This window comes from Colias croceus, chromosome 14 (genome assembly GCF_905220415.1).
Source record: "Colias croceus chromosome 14, ilColCroc2.1".
NCBI classification, from domain to species: Eukaryota; Metazoa; Arthropoda; class Insecta; order Lepidoptera; family Pieridae; genus Colias; species Colias croceus.
In genome coordinates this window covers 10,323,977-10,340,160 of record NC_059550.1, presented here as the reverse complement: position 1 = coordinate 10,340,160, position 16,184 = coordinate 10,323,977, and the positions used below count along the sequence as shown (strand labels likewise).

Genomic DNA, 16,184 nt, shown 5'->3' with positions numbered 1-16,184 from the left:
TACAATACTAGTAGTAATATATTCTACTAGCTACGCTTCGCGGTTTCTCCTGCGTGGCTCTGCTCCTGTTGGTCTTAGCGTAATGATATATAGATTATAGCCTTCCTAGATAAATGGGCTATCTAACACCGAAATCATTTTTCAAATAGGACCAGTAGTTCCTGAGATATCATTAGATGAACTACTGGTCGGCTAGGTCTTAGCTTAACAGCTAAGACAAACAAGAGCGGAGCTACGCGGGTGGAACCGCGAAGCGCAGCTAGTGTAAAATACAGATAAACTATTGCCGCCGGGAAGTGTTAATAATGTACTATTATGAACATGATAAATTTGAGAGCCAAACATTTATATAATACAAAAGTGGGGATCATTTACTGGTTTTACAGTCACTAAGATTGTTTTATTTCTGATGTGAGGACATGGATCGTGTGTGCTTTAAAGTTAATGGTGTTGAACATACTGGTATGTCATATTTAAATGCTTATTAATATTATTAGTATTACGGTATAATATTACATGGTATGTGGTAGCACATGCAAAGTTGAAAGCAAACTTGTATGTTATGTAACTGTTATTCATATTTCGCTAAGACCTATCGAAGTTTAGTACAAAAAAAAATATAATAATCTATAACAGCATTTCTCTGTGGGTGTAAAATCATATTCAATTTATAATTGGGTTCTCTATATTTTTATGAGACACCTTTCAAAAGCATTGAAATTGTATTTGATATTATTTATATTTATAAAAGGCTGGCAAATATTCATGGTCCCTGTTGGAAAAGTACTTATAATACTGGATATAGCAAATTTTACTGAAAGAAAACATCCATTTATTTAGAAATATTTCATCCTTTCATTCATTTATTTAAAAAAAAAACATTGAAATATTTTCTAAAATGTCTTCTATTTTTAATAAAATATAGCCTTGGACACTCCCGGACAGGCAACGTGGCTTTGTAGCGGTGAAAGCCTTCGTTATATATTTTTTGACTGAGTTTTAAAAAATACGAATAGCCTATTTGGAGGTTTCATTAGTGGATAAATAATATTACATTGACATGAGATTAACTGGGTTAGCGAAATTCCGCAAAGTTGTTTCTTTACATTCAATTTAAGAGCATAATAAAGAGTTATTTAATAATATAATATATGTGTATACTAGATTTCCGCCCGCGGCTTCGCCCAAGTTTGCAAAGGAAAACCCGCATAGTTCCCGTTCCCGTGGGATTTCCGGGATAAAAACTATCCTATGTGTTAATCCAAGTTACCCTCTATATGTGTGCTAAATTTCATTGTAATCGGTTCAGTAGTTTTTACGTGAAAGAGTAACAAACATCCATACATCCATACATCCTTACATCCATACAAACTTTCGCCTTTATAATATATTATGTGTATATAATAAGTATATGAGGTTTGTAACGGTATTAATAACTTATAGCAATTTTTATGTATAATAGTTTTAGCTCACAATTCTGGAAAGGTGTTTCATGAATTGTATAACTTAGCATAGACATAGCTAATAAAAAACAATACAATAATAAGAAAGAAAGAAAGAAAGAAAGAAAAAACATTTAATCCAACACACAAAGATAAAAGAAATAAAACATACAAAGAAAAAACAACAAGGTAACATGCATCGAACAAAAACAATATGAAAATTACAATAAAAAGAAGTATGCATACCATTTACATTATACAACAATAGGTCAAAGGTATTGTGTGGTTGAATATATGTGTGTTGGATAGGGATAGATAATAGGTTTATTATTTCACTCTTTAATTACAAACATATAAGATACAATATACAGATAAAAAATTACAAAGGTTATTGCAATAAAGCGTCAGGTAATAAATTAGATACGGGTTTTATTGAATGTAACAAAACAATTGAATACTAAGAAGCTTCCAAAAAAATAACCGAACCTTTGTGCGAGGTATTGACCTTATGTAAATGTCGTAGTTATCTGGTGGAATCTGCTATTTGATTGAATGACCTGCGCGTTCATTTAATTATGACATTCAATTGAATGACTAGGCCGAACGTTTATTTAACAAATGTCACTCAACGTCTAGCTAGTTAGCATTGTAACACAGTCTTTCAAAAGACTGGATATAACGCTCGGCATATTGTTGAATGATTTATTTATGGAAATTATTTAGTAAATTCTGTCGAATTTACTTTCACCAAAAGTTCACAAGAAGACGGTTGCGAGCTGACAGAGGGCTCCTTCGCTCCTTCGCTCCTTCGCTCCTACTATTGAGTAGTAGAAAAAAAAAACACGAACCTAACCAAACCCAGTCAGTTATCCAAACCAACCACTATGATAAACATTCAGTCAAGACGTTGTAGTCATTCAATCAATTAGCAGATTCAACCAGATGACTGCGACATATACAATTTGGGGTTACTGTGACATTTGCAATTGCACAGGATTTTAAATATAAATGTCTGACGAATTACGTGCTGTGGATACGGCGAAATCACTTTTTTATGCCAAGGCGGGTTATTCTTATTGATGAAAATATTCAGTAACTTATATGATATTTATCTTATTAGATTAATCTAATCCAAAGTTAAGGCCGATGTATGTATATGATCGATTTAAAAAAAAAGGAGTTGAGGGTTTTATTTGGAAGCATATGCCCAGGAATCAATTATTGGAATTACTGTCAGTCTGTATGTTTGTACGTGTATTGCACTATAGTTCTACTGCGTGGAAATGTTGAGACATAGACTCTATGCTGTGAAACAGATGATTTTTATCAACTATGTCTGTTGTTGCAAGAAATTAGTAAACAGTTTTAAATAAAATACAATAGGTATATTTTTGTGTTCCGATGATTACAACACTGTGGCATTTTTAATTAGAATATTTAACAATAATTAATTTCGACTAATTTTGATACCAGCTTCAATTTTATGACATAATTCAATTGCATAGATACATATAATAAACAGCGCTACGCACTTTATATAAATAATTTAAATAAAACTTTACAAATTATTTACATATTGCAGCCATTTAATTTATTAGAGAGATAAGACCTTATATTTGAGGAATAGTTTAGGAAAATAATGTAATTAAATTAATTTATAATTGAGAAATCAATAGGTACTTGAAACTGGTAGATTTTGGATGATTGCACGAATTTTAGTTATTAAGTATGTAGTGGTATGAATTTTAATCGTCAAATTGAAACTCGTAGATTTTTGGATGATTGCACACAATTAAGTATGTAGTGATATATGAATTTTAATCGTCAAATTTTGTCTTCTCTCACTTTCATGTTATCTCATCATAAAGATAATATGTTATATAATATCCTATTTATTGTAGGTACCTAATGATTACAGGGATTTAAGATTTATTTAATGCAATCTTTTATCTTACCTATACATACATAACATATATACAACATAGCTATAATACAACTCAGCTTTGCCTTTTAGATTTTTATAGGAGTGTTATTACCTGATAATCTTATGACATTTTTGTAAAAAAATCTTGCCTGTTACAAAATAAAATTAACCAAAATCCAGTAGTCCTCCAAAACCTTAATTTGCGTTAAAGAAATCGATATAATTGCCACCAATTCGTGTGAATTCAATTTCATGCAATTGCCTAATTATTACTTTGGTAGGTGTAATCATCTACTTCCTATCTATTCATTATTTATTAATGATTATTCTATTTCACAAGTGTACAGCGGAGTGTTCAGAGTTCTGGGAAATATAAGTATTTAAAAAAATATGTTTTATAGTCACTGTTGAGGAAATAAATCAATAATATAATAACTCATATATCATAAATCCGTATACGTCAGATTTCAATAAAATATTGAGTTAGATTAGAAGGAATCTTTTAATGTAAATTAAACAGATACAATATGGATCATCGAAGAAACAAAAACTGATGATTTTTTCTTTATTTTCCAAGCTTGTCTTTTTAATAAAAGGTAAGAAATTATAACAATCGATTTGTAAACAATTCCTTACTTTTGTACGAAGTCATGAAAAAAAGAACGAAATAATATATTTAAAAGGACATACATGAATAATTTAAAAACATATGCTAAGTATTCAAACATTCCAAAGAAGGCAATGAAGATGCGTTTGCTTGAAGAAATGAACGGTCAAAAAACATCTGGTACAAAATCATGTTTTTGGGTTGTTCGTGAAAGGAGTATTACGTTTGCATTTTATCTACGTGAGTTATTTAGCAAGGCAGTGGGTATTTATAAATAGTATGAGATTGAGGTTATGGGTAAAAACGTTCATTTAAAAATATTACAAAACGAATTACTTACAGAGGAATTCATTTAATTATGTTTGCCTAACCGTTGCAATAGAGATTACTATATAGATACTTCTATACACTTACAGACATAAAAGGGATAGAAATTATATATCAGAATATGTTATTGGTAATTATCAATTAATTCAATTAATTTTATTAATGGACGAATTGTTGTTGATTAATAACAATATAAATATAGATATTCTATACGTAATAAAATGTTCTAAACGAAGCATATTAATTGAGAAATAAAGAGAATTGAATAGGTAAGAATAAAATAATTATATTGCGGTGCATTTACATCAAACTAGCAAATGCTCATTCTAACCTAACTATGTCAAATTATTTTAGTGTAAACAGGCGCAGTTATTCTTAGTAATTTTATGCAATGCTCTAAATACTGAACAACGCTGAACACGAGTTTTCGTTTACACTAAAAGATCACGATATGGCTCTTGCTTTTTCTCTATCTTCGTTTGATGTAAATGCACCGTTAGATTCACCACATTATATAAAAACACTAATAAATACAAAACATAATATAAAAATACAATGTTAACATTTTGCTAATTTATATGTGATCCGTAATCATGATATTAAAAACTGGATAACTAACAAAAACTGTTACGTGTTTTGTATACTTCGCTAACTTAATATGAATAAAAAATGCCTTAAAAAATCGAAAAAAAAAATCATTAACAAAGAATAATATAAATAAGTACGGACCTGAAATATAACCTTGTCGGACACTCTAACCTTGTTTGCATAATTACGCCCGGTAACCTTCCCTATTGAATCCAGCTGTTATATTAGTAAGAGGCTATCAAATCCTGTTCTTGTGCATTGCTTTTGATAAAAATTAAGTTTTTTTATAAATATTTTGTATTCGACATGGTCAGACGTTGTTTTGTAACGCTATGCGTTTGCTAATGTTATACCATTAATTTCCAGTTGGATGCGAGATCAGCTCAGACGTATCGCTGCTGGAGTACCTCCGCAGATGGCTGGAGCTGCGCGGCACCAAGTACATGTGCCAGGAGGGCGGCTGCGGCGCCTGCGTCGTCAGCGTGGCCAAGCACCCTGGCGCTCCCACTGAAGCTGTTAACGCTGTAAGTTGGACATTCACGGGTACATCCTCGCACATTATTGGTGGAAAAGCACCCTAATACCACTAATTTCGAATAAGGTGCAAAATTAGTTCCATAAACATTTCGGAATCACCGTGAGTATGCTATATGCTTCGATAAAATGTATGATGCATATAATATGACCTATGTAACTATTATGATATATATTTGATTTAATTTTAATGAATTCAGTGTTTAGTATCAGTGACGTCATGCCATGACTGGGAGATCACTACCATTGAGAAGATCGGAAACAGGCTGAAAGGATACCATCCGATACAGAAGTGTCTCTATGAGAACCATGGGTCACAATGTGGATATTGTAGCCCAGGATGGGTGATGGCGATGTACAGGTAATTCTTCTTCAATCCAATTTTTTATCACTACCTTTGATTTGGAAACAGAAATCTTATTATATGATGTTAAAATTCATTCTGTTTTAATAACACTAATAAACGAAGGCTTCATTTCTTGTAAATTGATAACCTTTTGTTGAAAATTTGATTGATGATGCTTTCTAATTTTTGTATAATTACTAGCTTACCGCCCGCGATTTGGCCCGCTTTGTCTAAAACCTAATAAATTATATACTAAAACCTTCCTCTTGAATCACTATCTATTAAAAAAACCGCATCAAAATCCGCGTTGCGTAGATTTAAAGATTTAAGCATACAAAGGGACATAGGGACAGAGAAAGCGACTGTTATATACTATGTAGTGATAGTGATGAATTGAGATATAAATTATAATCCCTGTGTATTTAAAAAAAAGCCATCTGCATTGATCGAAACATTATATCGAAGTATTGTTGGGTAAGTATTTTTTTAATCCCTTATTTATTCCAGCCTTTTAAAGAAGAAGCCAATGACAATGCTGGAAATAGAACAATCGTTGGCCAGTAATACCTGCAGATGTACTGGATACCGACCCATACTAGAGGCATTTAAGAAGTTTGCTAAAGACAGCCCTGATCCTTATCCAATACTTGATATAGAAGACTTGAGCATTTGCAAGAAGACTGGAGAAATCTGCTCCAATACTTGTGATGAGTCAGAATGGTGTGTTGTATCTAAAGATGATGTTAAAGTTAAACAGGCCAGTGTTATTCATATCAAATTGAGTGATAACAGAGACTGGTATAGAGTTGAAGATCTTACTGATGTGTTTAGGATTCTTCTTGCTCATGGAACAGACTCGTATATGCTGGTAGCTGGGAATACTGCTAAAGGTGGGCAAGATATCAATATTAAATACATAATTATCACTAAATTAGCAAAAAATTTGATTTATTTCATCTGCCAATATTCCTGTTCAAAATAGATACATTTGAGTATCTGATCTCATATGTTGAATTAAAATATTTTTGTTGATTTTATATGAATTTAACAATGTGATTGAAGGTTAGCTGTCAGAATAAAAATATAATCTACTTATTTATATTCATAATTTCGTCCAATTTTACATACAGTTTAAATATTTGATATGCCAGAGTATAATCGCTCTCTGTAATTTAAATGTTCATTACAGTTGCAGTTTAAATAACAAATGAAACAAATAGGAATTGAAATTGAATTTAATAAACTCTGTGCTTCAGTACTCTGTGGTTGTCTTATTTGCGATTTCCGTCATAAACTTTTGTGCTTTTATTTTATCAGCTACCTGACGAAAAGTTTCGAAACTAGCCGCAGTATCATAAATATGAATTATATAATATATTATTATGAATTAGAATAGAATTTGTTAACAGAGACTTAATAACTGAAAACTATCGCAAATAAAGCGCAGTTAAACAGGAACAAATTAAGTACACAAAGTGCTTGTAGTCTATTTTCAACAAACAAAACCAAGTGCTAATTTCTTGGCTATTGCATTTTTGCAGCGGAATTAAACCGCAGCCCATAACCGAACACGTAGTGGTAAATGCCAACGAATCTTTGCATGTTATTTGGTTTCTCATGAGTCCGGTAGTCAGGTAGTTACAAACTTATATGGTGTGGCATAATCTTTTATTTTACAAGAATCCTCTTTTTTAAAAGATCGAGGCGAGTCGGCAGATGATATTCATGTAAATTTTTTATTCCAGTATGTTTCATAATGCCATTTTCCGACCGATTAGATTAGTTACATCGTGCCAGTATTTTTAAAGATTGAATGTATTTTGTTCAAGGTGCTTATCCCATCCTGGAATATCCTCGTCTCCTAATAGACATATCAGCAGTGGCGTCTCTAAAAGGTTACTTCTTAGACCAGAACCTAGTTGTGGGAGCTGGTAATACGCTAACTGAAGTCATGGAGATATTTGACAGAATGTGCCAAACGGATTACTTCAAGTATTTGAAGATATTCAATGATCATTTGCATTTGGTCGCGCATATACCGGTTAAGAATGTAAGTGAATTCCGTTTGTATGTAACTATTTTTGAAAGGGATGATGAGTGAAAAGATTACCTAATGTTTTTGATTGAGATTAATGATTAATAAAATAAGTACAGAAATATTAAATAATATTTAAAGTATCAAACACATATTTTTAACTGCAAGATGACCGTTTACCTAAGTATTATAAAATTTTATAAACAAAAAACTAATAAATTATGTTTATGTTTTTATAGATAGGTACAATAGCTGGGAACTTAATGATAAAAAACAGACACAACGAGTTTAATTCTGATGTCTTCTTACTTTTTAATGCTGTTGGGGCCGAGTTAAGTATATGTGAGTATTTAAAAAGTATGCAAAAAAAAATATTTTTGTGTTAAGTACTAAAAATATGAAAAGCTATCCATGTTATCATAGTTTATTATAATATTGGTTTAGAAATAAAATTAGGGTTACGTTTAAGTTTAAATATTAATAAATTGTTCATTTAATTATTTTTAATGACTGTATTAATAACTGTATTTTTTTCAGTAAACGAACACGGCATTGTAAATAGAATAAGTATGCAGAATTTTCTAAAAGAAAACATGCACGGGAAAGTTATTTTGAATGTCTTGTTGCCACCTTTGAACGATGAATATAAAATAGTTACTTATAAGGTAAGTTCTTTCTAGATAATGTATATTTCTCGTATATGCTAATAAAATAAATCGTTTGTAATTTTTATTCAATCAGAGTAAATAGTTACTGTCCCTAGAGAAAAAATATATACCAAAATTCAAATGGATACGCTCAAGAGTCAAGATGAATTAATTAATTAATTATTCTCCTTACATAATTGAAAAAAATAACTACTTATATTTTATTTCAGATAATGCCTCGATCCCAGAACGCTCATGCCATCGTTCATTCAGGATTCGTATACAAAATCGATCCGTATGACAAAAAAGTATTAGATTGTCGCGTAGTCTATGGTGGTCTTTCACCAGCCTTCATCAGAGCGATTCGAACTGAAAGATATCTTATTGGTAGAAGACTATTTACAAATGAAACACTTCAAGGAGCAATTAACGTGTTGGACAATGAAATGGTAGTGACTGAAGAACCTGCTGAACCGTCTGTGGAATATCGAAGGAAATTGGCTTTGAGTTTATTTTATAAGGTATGATTTCAAATTCAATTGTATCAATTTTACCACTGAAACAATAAGGTCTCTAGAGACTTAAGATAATTACCTGAAACATTTTTCTTCATATTTCCTTTGACAATTATTATGTCTAGTATAATATTATGTATAAGAATATCGTTAATGCATTTATTTGCATCATACAGGAAAGATTTTAAACAAATTAATGTTTCAGGGCTTAATGTCGCTTTGTCCACCAGAAATTTTAGGAGCCCCCTACAAATCTGGAGCGGTTCGACTTCGAGAATCACGGTCTCTATCAGATGGCAAGCAGATATTTGAGACTAACCCATCGCTGTGGCCTCTCAACCAACCTTTACCGAAAGTGGATGGACTAGTAAATATTGCACTTTACCTGTGTTACGTACTTAATTTAAAATTTATCTACGAACATCACACTTAATGATATTTTTGGGTTTCCGACTTGGTCTTAGTTTATAGTATCAAATTATACACATGCCGCCAAACATAAATACAGTAGTTGATTATGTATTTTTTTTCCAATCTATACATATTTTAATAAATCTGTAGAAGGGTCAATTCTGTACATTGAAAATATTGAAAAAACAAATAGCAGGGGTGTTACTGGATCGATACCAAGCCCAAATATGTGATTAAAAAAATTTTTGTCTGTCTGTCTGTCTGTCTGTATGTTCAGGCATCACGTGAAAACTAACGGTTCGATTTCGATGAAACTTGGTATAATTATACCTTATTATCCTGGGCATAAAATAGGATACTTTTTATCCCGGAAAAATACGTAGAAAAAAAAAAATCTTAATTTTTCTTAATTTTTCCGCGCGGACGGAGTCGCGGGCGGAAGCTAGTTTTGGTAATAAGTGTGCAAAAATGATATTCCAAACGCATCATCTAAGCGAAATTCAATATTTTAATATCTTCATCTTTTAGACTTTGTTTGCACGTTTTATCGTCTATATTATTGTTTTAATTTTTAGTTGCAATGCGCTGGTGAAGCAAAGTATTCGGATGACATTCCTTCTTTTCCCAAAGAAGTGTTTGCTGCTTTCGTTCTGTCTACTGTTGCACTGGGAACTATTCAAAAGATTGACGCCAGTAAGGCTCTTGTGAGTGATAATTCTTTATTATAATACTTAGTTTTTCGCTAGTATTATAAGATATTAAAAAATATTTAATATATTTAGTTTCAAACTATGTTTATGTTACATTTATCGTAAGGGAAATATGTCGACTTGCATTATTGAGATTATCTTTATGATTATAATGTTGAAAAATATTCAATAAGTTTTAATATTTTAAGTATTTTAATTTTTATATGAACGTTTTCAGCTGGAGCCAGGAGTAATAGCATTCTATTCAGCTTCAGATATACCAGGTCGAAACAGTTTTACGCCTGGACCAAATATTGTTTTCATGAGCGATGAAGAGCTCTTATGTGAAAAGGAGGTTAAATATTACAACCAACCTCTAGGAATAATTGTCGCCGAAACACAAGATATAGCCAATAAAGCTGTTCATTTCGTCAAAGTTACATACACTAATGTGAGAAAACCAGTTCTAGATATCAAAGTTGCGAAAAAAGATCCAAAGAGAAATAAAATATTTTTTTCTGCTACCGCTACGAAATCTGGCGCTGATATAGCCAAAGTAATAAAAGGAGAAAATAATATTTATGGACAGTACCACTTTTGTATGGAGACTCTGGTTTGTGTTACACATCCAATAGAAGAAGGGCTAAAAGTGTATGCTGCTACACAGTGGATAGACTCAGTGCATAAAATAGTCTCAAGGGTACTTAAAATTCAACAGAACAAGTAAGTTTGTCCATTAAATATAGTTATATCACAAATAATACTATATTCAAACAGTGGTAGAGTTTAAAGCAATTACGATATGGTTTTCACCGATGAATGTTAGAATTGTTGAAAAAGTGACAAAATATTATTTAGACGTAGTAAATGCGAAGATAATAAGTCATGTATCCATTACAGGATCGATGTAACAGTTCGTCGGCTTGGCGGTGCTTATGGGTTGAAGATATCTCGACCAAATCAAGTGGCAGGAGCTTGCAGTCTAGTCTCATATAAATTAAACAGACCTTGTCGATTCATACAATCACTTAGAACAAACATGCGTGCGGTTGGCAAGAGGCTCCCTTGTTCGAATGATTACGAGGTAACTTTTGTTGCAAGTAATAATAAAATGATACTTGAGTTATTGAGAAGACGGTCCTGAAATATATTAAAAGACCAATTTAACAATTTAAATTGAAACAATTTTAGGTTGCTGTTAATTCACAAGGAGTTATACAATACAATAATATGGAACTCTATGAAGATAATGGATATGTAGTTAATGAACCTCTTACTCTATTTGGAGTTGATATTTTTTTCAATTGCTACGATAAATCTCCTTGGAATTTTAAAGTATATGATACAGTCACGGACACAACATCTAATACATGGTGCAGATCACCTGGTAAGTAAACATATTTATTTTTAACCGACTTCAAAAAAAGGAGGAGTTTATCAATTAGGCCGGTATGTTTTTTTTTTATGTATGTACACCGATTGCTCCGAGGTTTCTGAACCGATTTATGTGATTCTTTTTTTGTTCGATGCGGGATGGTGTCGAATTGGTCCCATAAAAATTTTATTCGGATAGGCTCAGTAGTTTTTATTTTATGAGCATTTTTGTCTGTATTTGTAAATGTTGCAAGTGCAAGTTTGAAGTCGGTTGTTTTTAACGCAGTTATATAGACTTGTTATTAATTATTAACTAGCACAAGATATAGCGATAAGAAAAGAGTAGTAATTAAGTTGCATCAGATAATTTTATTTTATGCTATAATATTTACGTTCAAAATGTTTTGTGATATTGTAACAGGTACATTAGAAAACGTAGCCAATGCTGAATGGTTAATGGAAAGAATAGCATACGAAATGAACTTAGATCCAGTCAATGTTCGTATGGCAAATCTAGATACAGTCAACTATGCAAAAGATATCACGGAACTGTTAAATACACTTAAAACGAATTCTCAATATGACGAAAGAAGAGTTGCTGTTGACAAATTTAATTCAGAAAACAGGTGGAAGAAAAGGGGATTAAGACATTCGTTTTTAAGATGGTCACCATTCCTATCTCCATTTTTGGAAGTTAATTTATCTGTGTATGTTGACGATGGTACAATTGTTATAACACATAGTGGTATTGAAATGGGTCAAGGTATAGATACCAAGGCTGTTCAAATGTGCGCATATTATTTGAAAGTGCCTATAGAAAAAGTACAAATTAAAGCAAACGATAGCATTATTTCCCCGAACGCCTTTGTATCTGGTGCTAGTGTCACAACACAAAATGTGGGTATTGGTATTAAAAAGTGTTGTGAGGAATTACAAACAAGATTAGAACCCATCAAAGCCAAAATGGATAATCCAACGTGGAATGAATTAATAAAAAAAGCTTCTGAAAGCGAAGTGGACTTGCAAGTGCATGCTTCAACAGGCATAGCTGATACTCAAAGGTACGATATATATGGAGTAACGTTAGCTGAAGTAGAGATCGACGTATTAACAGGAGAATGGAACATAATAAGAGTAGATTTGATTGAAGACGTGGGGCGGAGTGTGAATCCTGAGATTGATGTTGGACAGGTATGTTTCTCAGCATTTTTGATTTCACAAAATCTTCGACTATTCAGTTTCTCTTTCGATATAATTTTTAAATAAAGGTCATGAAAAAGTACAATAATGGATGCATTGACTGATGACTAGGTCTATGTTAATTTGATAAAACAATAATTTAAAAACACTAAATACTCTAATATTTTGTTATTAAATTTTTGATAAATTATTTATGATTTAATTCGCAATACATAAACACAATTTGACAAAAAAAAAATCATTAACAGGTTGAAGGATCTTTTATTATGGGTCTGGGATATTGGACCACAGAAGAATTAAAATACGATCAAGACACTGGAGAGCTGTTGACCGATAGAACTTGGAATTACAAAGTTCCGCTAGCGAGGGACATACCTCAGGACTTCAGGATCTACTTTAGAAAGAAATCCTTTAGTAATGAAGTTATTCTTGGTGCAAAAGGTGTGTTTTGAATTAAAATATAGTCTGATTTACATATGTTAAGAGATTTTATGTGATTTAAAATGTAATTTTACTCAGTATTGCATTTAAAAGCTGCTTACAATAAGTTTTTATTGCTATAATACAAATCTGACTTATCTTTTCACTTAGTCTTTTCATTAATAACAATTACTTACTTGTACTAAATGGATAACACCTCGACAGGACTTGTTAGATTGATAATCCATACTAATATGTATTATAAATTCGAAAGTAACTCTGTCTGACTGTCTTTCTGTTACTCAATTACGCCTAAACTACTGAACCAATTTGCATGAAATTTGGTATGGAGATATTTTGATACCCGAGAAAGGACATAGGCTACTTTTTTTTCCGGGAAAATGACGCTATTCCGGAAATCCCACGGGAACGGGAACTATGCGGAAACCTAGTATTATATAAAATATTGTTATTTAGTGTATCCCAGATTTATTTCTACTAATATCTTCTGAATTATGATATTTTTTTTACAGCTACTGGTGAACCAGCGACCTGCATGTCTGTAGTAGTGCCGATAGCAATGAGGGAGGCCATTGTTGCCGCCAGGCAAGAAATCGGGTTGCCTAGCAACCAGTGGTTTAATATAGGTAGGTAATGTTTTTTTCTTTTTAATTTCGTCTATTATAATTAAGGGTTATGCTTTTATGGTATCATCTGTCAGGCAACTGTATAATTTTAATTTATATTAACTTCTTTTTTTGCTTATGCATGCACTACTTATGTAGTTTAAAATTTAAAAAATATGTTCAGCCGTTTTATCATCGTTTTGAAGGTTTAGTGTAATAAATAACACCAGACATATTGTGTTTAGAACAGATTATGTTGAAATTGTATTTTCTGTTTATAAATTACTAGCTTACCGCCCGCGGCTTCGCCCGCTTTCTCTAAAACGATTTGAGATTTAAACTATCCTATCTCTCAAGTTGGATCGAACTGCACATGGTGTGCGAATTTTATTATAATCGGTTAAGTGGTTTAGGAGTCCATTGAGGACAAACATTGTGACACGAGATTTATATATATTAAGATTAAAATGACAAAACTAAGTGTGCTCAGAATTAATGTAATAACAAAACCCTTTGCTATGATAACATGCGAATATGATGTGTCATACGTACAATTGAGTTATTTGTATCAAATTAAATATCACATCATCGTACCAGTTTAATGCATGCAAATCCTAGTTTGTATGATAATAACATGATATATTACGGCTTAACTTTGATTATAAAATAGTAATTTAGTGTGTATACTAATTTACATTTCATTATCACACAATCAACGATCTATGAACTTATTAAATAGATACTTATTAAACGAAAAATGTGTAATTTTTGCATGGTTTGTTTTAGTTTTAATTATTTGGTAGATTTTTTTAATGCTTTGGGACTTTTGAAGAAAATTATTCAATATTTATTTCATTTTCAACCTTATGTAAAATGTATACTAATATTATAAAGCTGAAGAGTTTGTTTGTTTGTTTGAACGCGCTAATCTCAGGAGTCAGGAACTCTGGTCCGATTCTTTCGGTGTTAGATAGCCCACATATCGAGGAAGGCTATAGGCTATATTATATCATCACGTTAATCCCAACAGGAGCGAAGCAATGCGGGTGAAACCGCGGGGAACAGCTAGTATCAAATTTATTGAATACTTATTAGCTGTGCCCCACGATTTCACCTGCTTAAAATTGCCAGTTTTGTCGCAGAGCTTTGAGTAACAAACACAAAAACTTTCGCTTTATTATTTTATTATTGATAATGAATTTGTTTTCAGATGGACCGTACACTCTTGAGAAGATTTGCATGTCGTGTGCCACAAGAAAAGAAGATTTTAAGTTTTACTAATTTTTGATATTTAGTTAAGTAACAATATTTTAAGGTAGATTGTTAATTAAATGTTGAAATATGTATCTAAAATAAATAATTATACCACACTGTAAAATTTATTAAAATAAACAAATTAAAATGTTATGTTGTTTATATTTCATAGAATTAATTACCCACATTTTAGAACCTATTTGTTATTAATTATTATTTAACTATTGTTAAAAAAAAAACATCAATAATGTGAATATCTCTTTGTTGGAACTCGAACGTGCTTGTCTCGGGAACGTGCAGTTGGTTCGAATTTATTTATTTTATTTATTTATTTAAATACTTTATTGTACTGCCAAAAAAAAATTACAAAAAGAAAACTTATACTAAAAGAAGACACAGCACAGATGGCGGCCTTATCACTTATAAGTGATTTCTTCCAGGCAACCAACTAAAGATGTGATAACATAATAGAAAAAGGAGGTGGGTAAAAAGTATACGCAAAAATTATGTAATATAATACCAATAAAAAAAAATACTAATAAATATACTATAAATAATACATAGATGTATAGTTAATAGATATCATACATATAAAAAATACGTATATACCTATAATTATAAATACATACCATAAATAAATAAATAAATACATACAATACATATACATAATATAATATGTATAAAAAGGCAAATTACAGCGAAAGAGAGATCATGAGCTAAACTATCCCGAGTCAAAAGCAAGATTCAGGTAATGACTTCTGACAAGGCTTTTGAATGTGGATAGCGTTTGGGCTTGTCTGATATTTATCGGCAAGGCATTCCAGAGGTTAATGGCAGTAACCGTAAAGGAATCGCCATAGAAGTGTGTGCGGTGAAAAGGAATACTCAAAACAAGCCTATCAACAGAACGAAGAGAATAATTTTCACAATGCAGGAAGTTAAATTTATTTTTGAGATAGGAAGGGGTCTTAGGGTCAAAAAGGATACGATATAGTAGCAGCAAATAATGCACATTCCGGCGAAGACGGATTGGGAGCCACTTGAGCTTCTTGCGAAAGGAGGAGACGTGATCGTATTTGCGAAGACCAAATACGAACCGGATACCAAAATTCTGAAGACGCTCAAGTTTGTCTAATTGCTCCACTGATAGATCAGGAAAGCATGCATCAGCGTAATCAATAATGGGTAGGAGTAGGGATTGTGCTAGCAAAATTTTTGTCGATATGGGTAGGAAGTTACGAAGAC

At 31.7% G+C, this 16,184-nt stretch overlaps 1 protein-coding gene across 1 annotated transcript; it reads left to right on the top strand.

The window, feature by feature from the left end:
• Nucleotides 1-419: 419 nt before the first annotated feature.
• On the top strand, nucleotides 420-15,066 carry LOC123697296 (xanthine dehydrogenase 1-like). The gene is made up of 17 exons (XM_045643762.1): nucleotides 420-462; nucleotides 5,255-5,412; nucleotides 5,623-5,783; nucleotides 6,276-6,658; nucleotides 7,598-7,818; nucleotides 8,043-8,145; nucleotides 8,341-8,468; nucleotides 8,681-8,971; nucleotides 9,171-9,332; nucleotides 9,952-10,080; nucleotides 10,304-10,788; nucleotides 10,966-11,149; nucleotides 11,257-11,452; nucleotides 11,861-12,630; nucleotides 12,888-13,080; nucleotides 13,593-13,706; nucleotides 14,896-15,066. Exons 1-17 carry the CDS (start codon nucleotides 420-422, stop codon nucleotides 14,964-14,966), a joined length of 3,792 nt encoding a protein of 1,263 aa, XP_045499718.1. The 3' UTR covers nucleotides 14,967-15,066.
• Nucleotides 15,067-16,184: the final 1,118 nt, after the last annotated feature.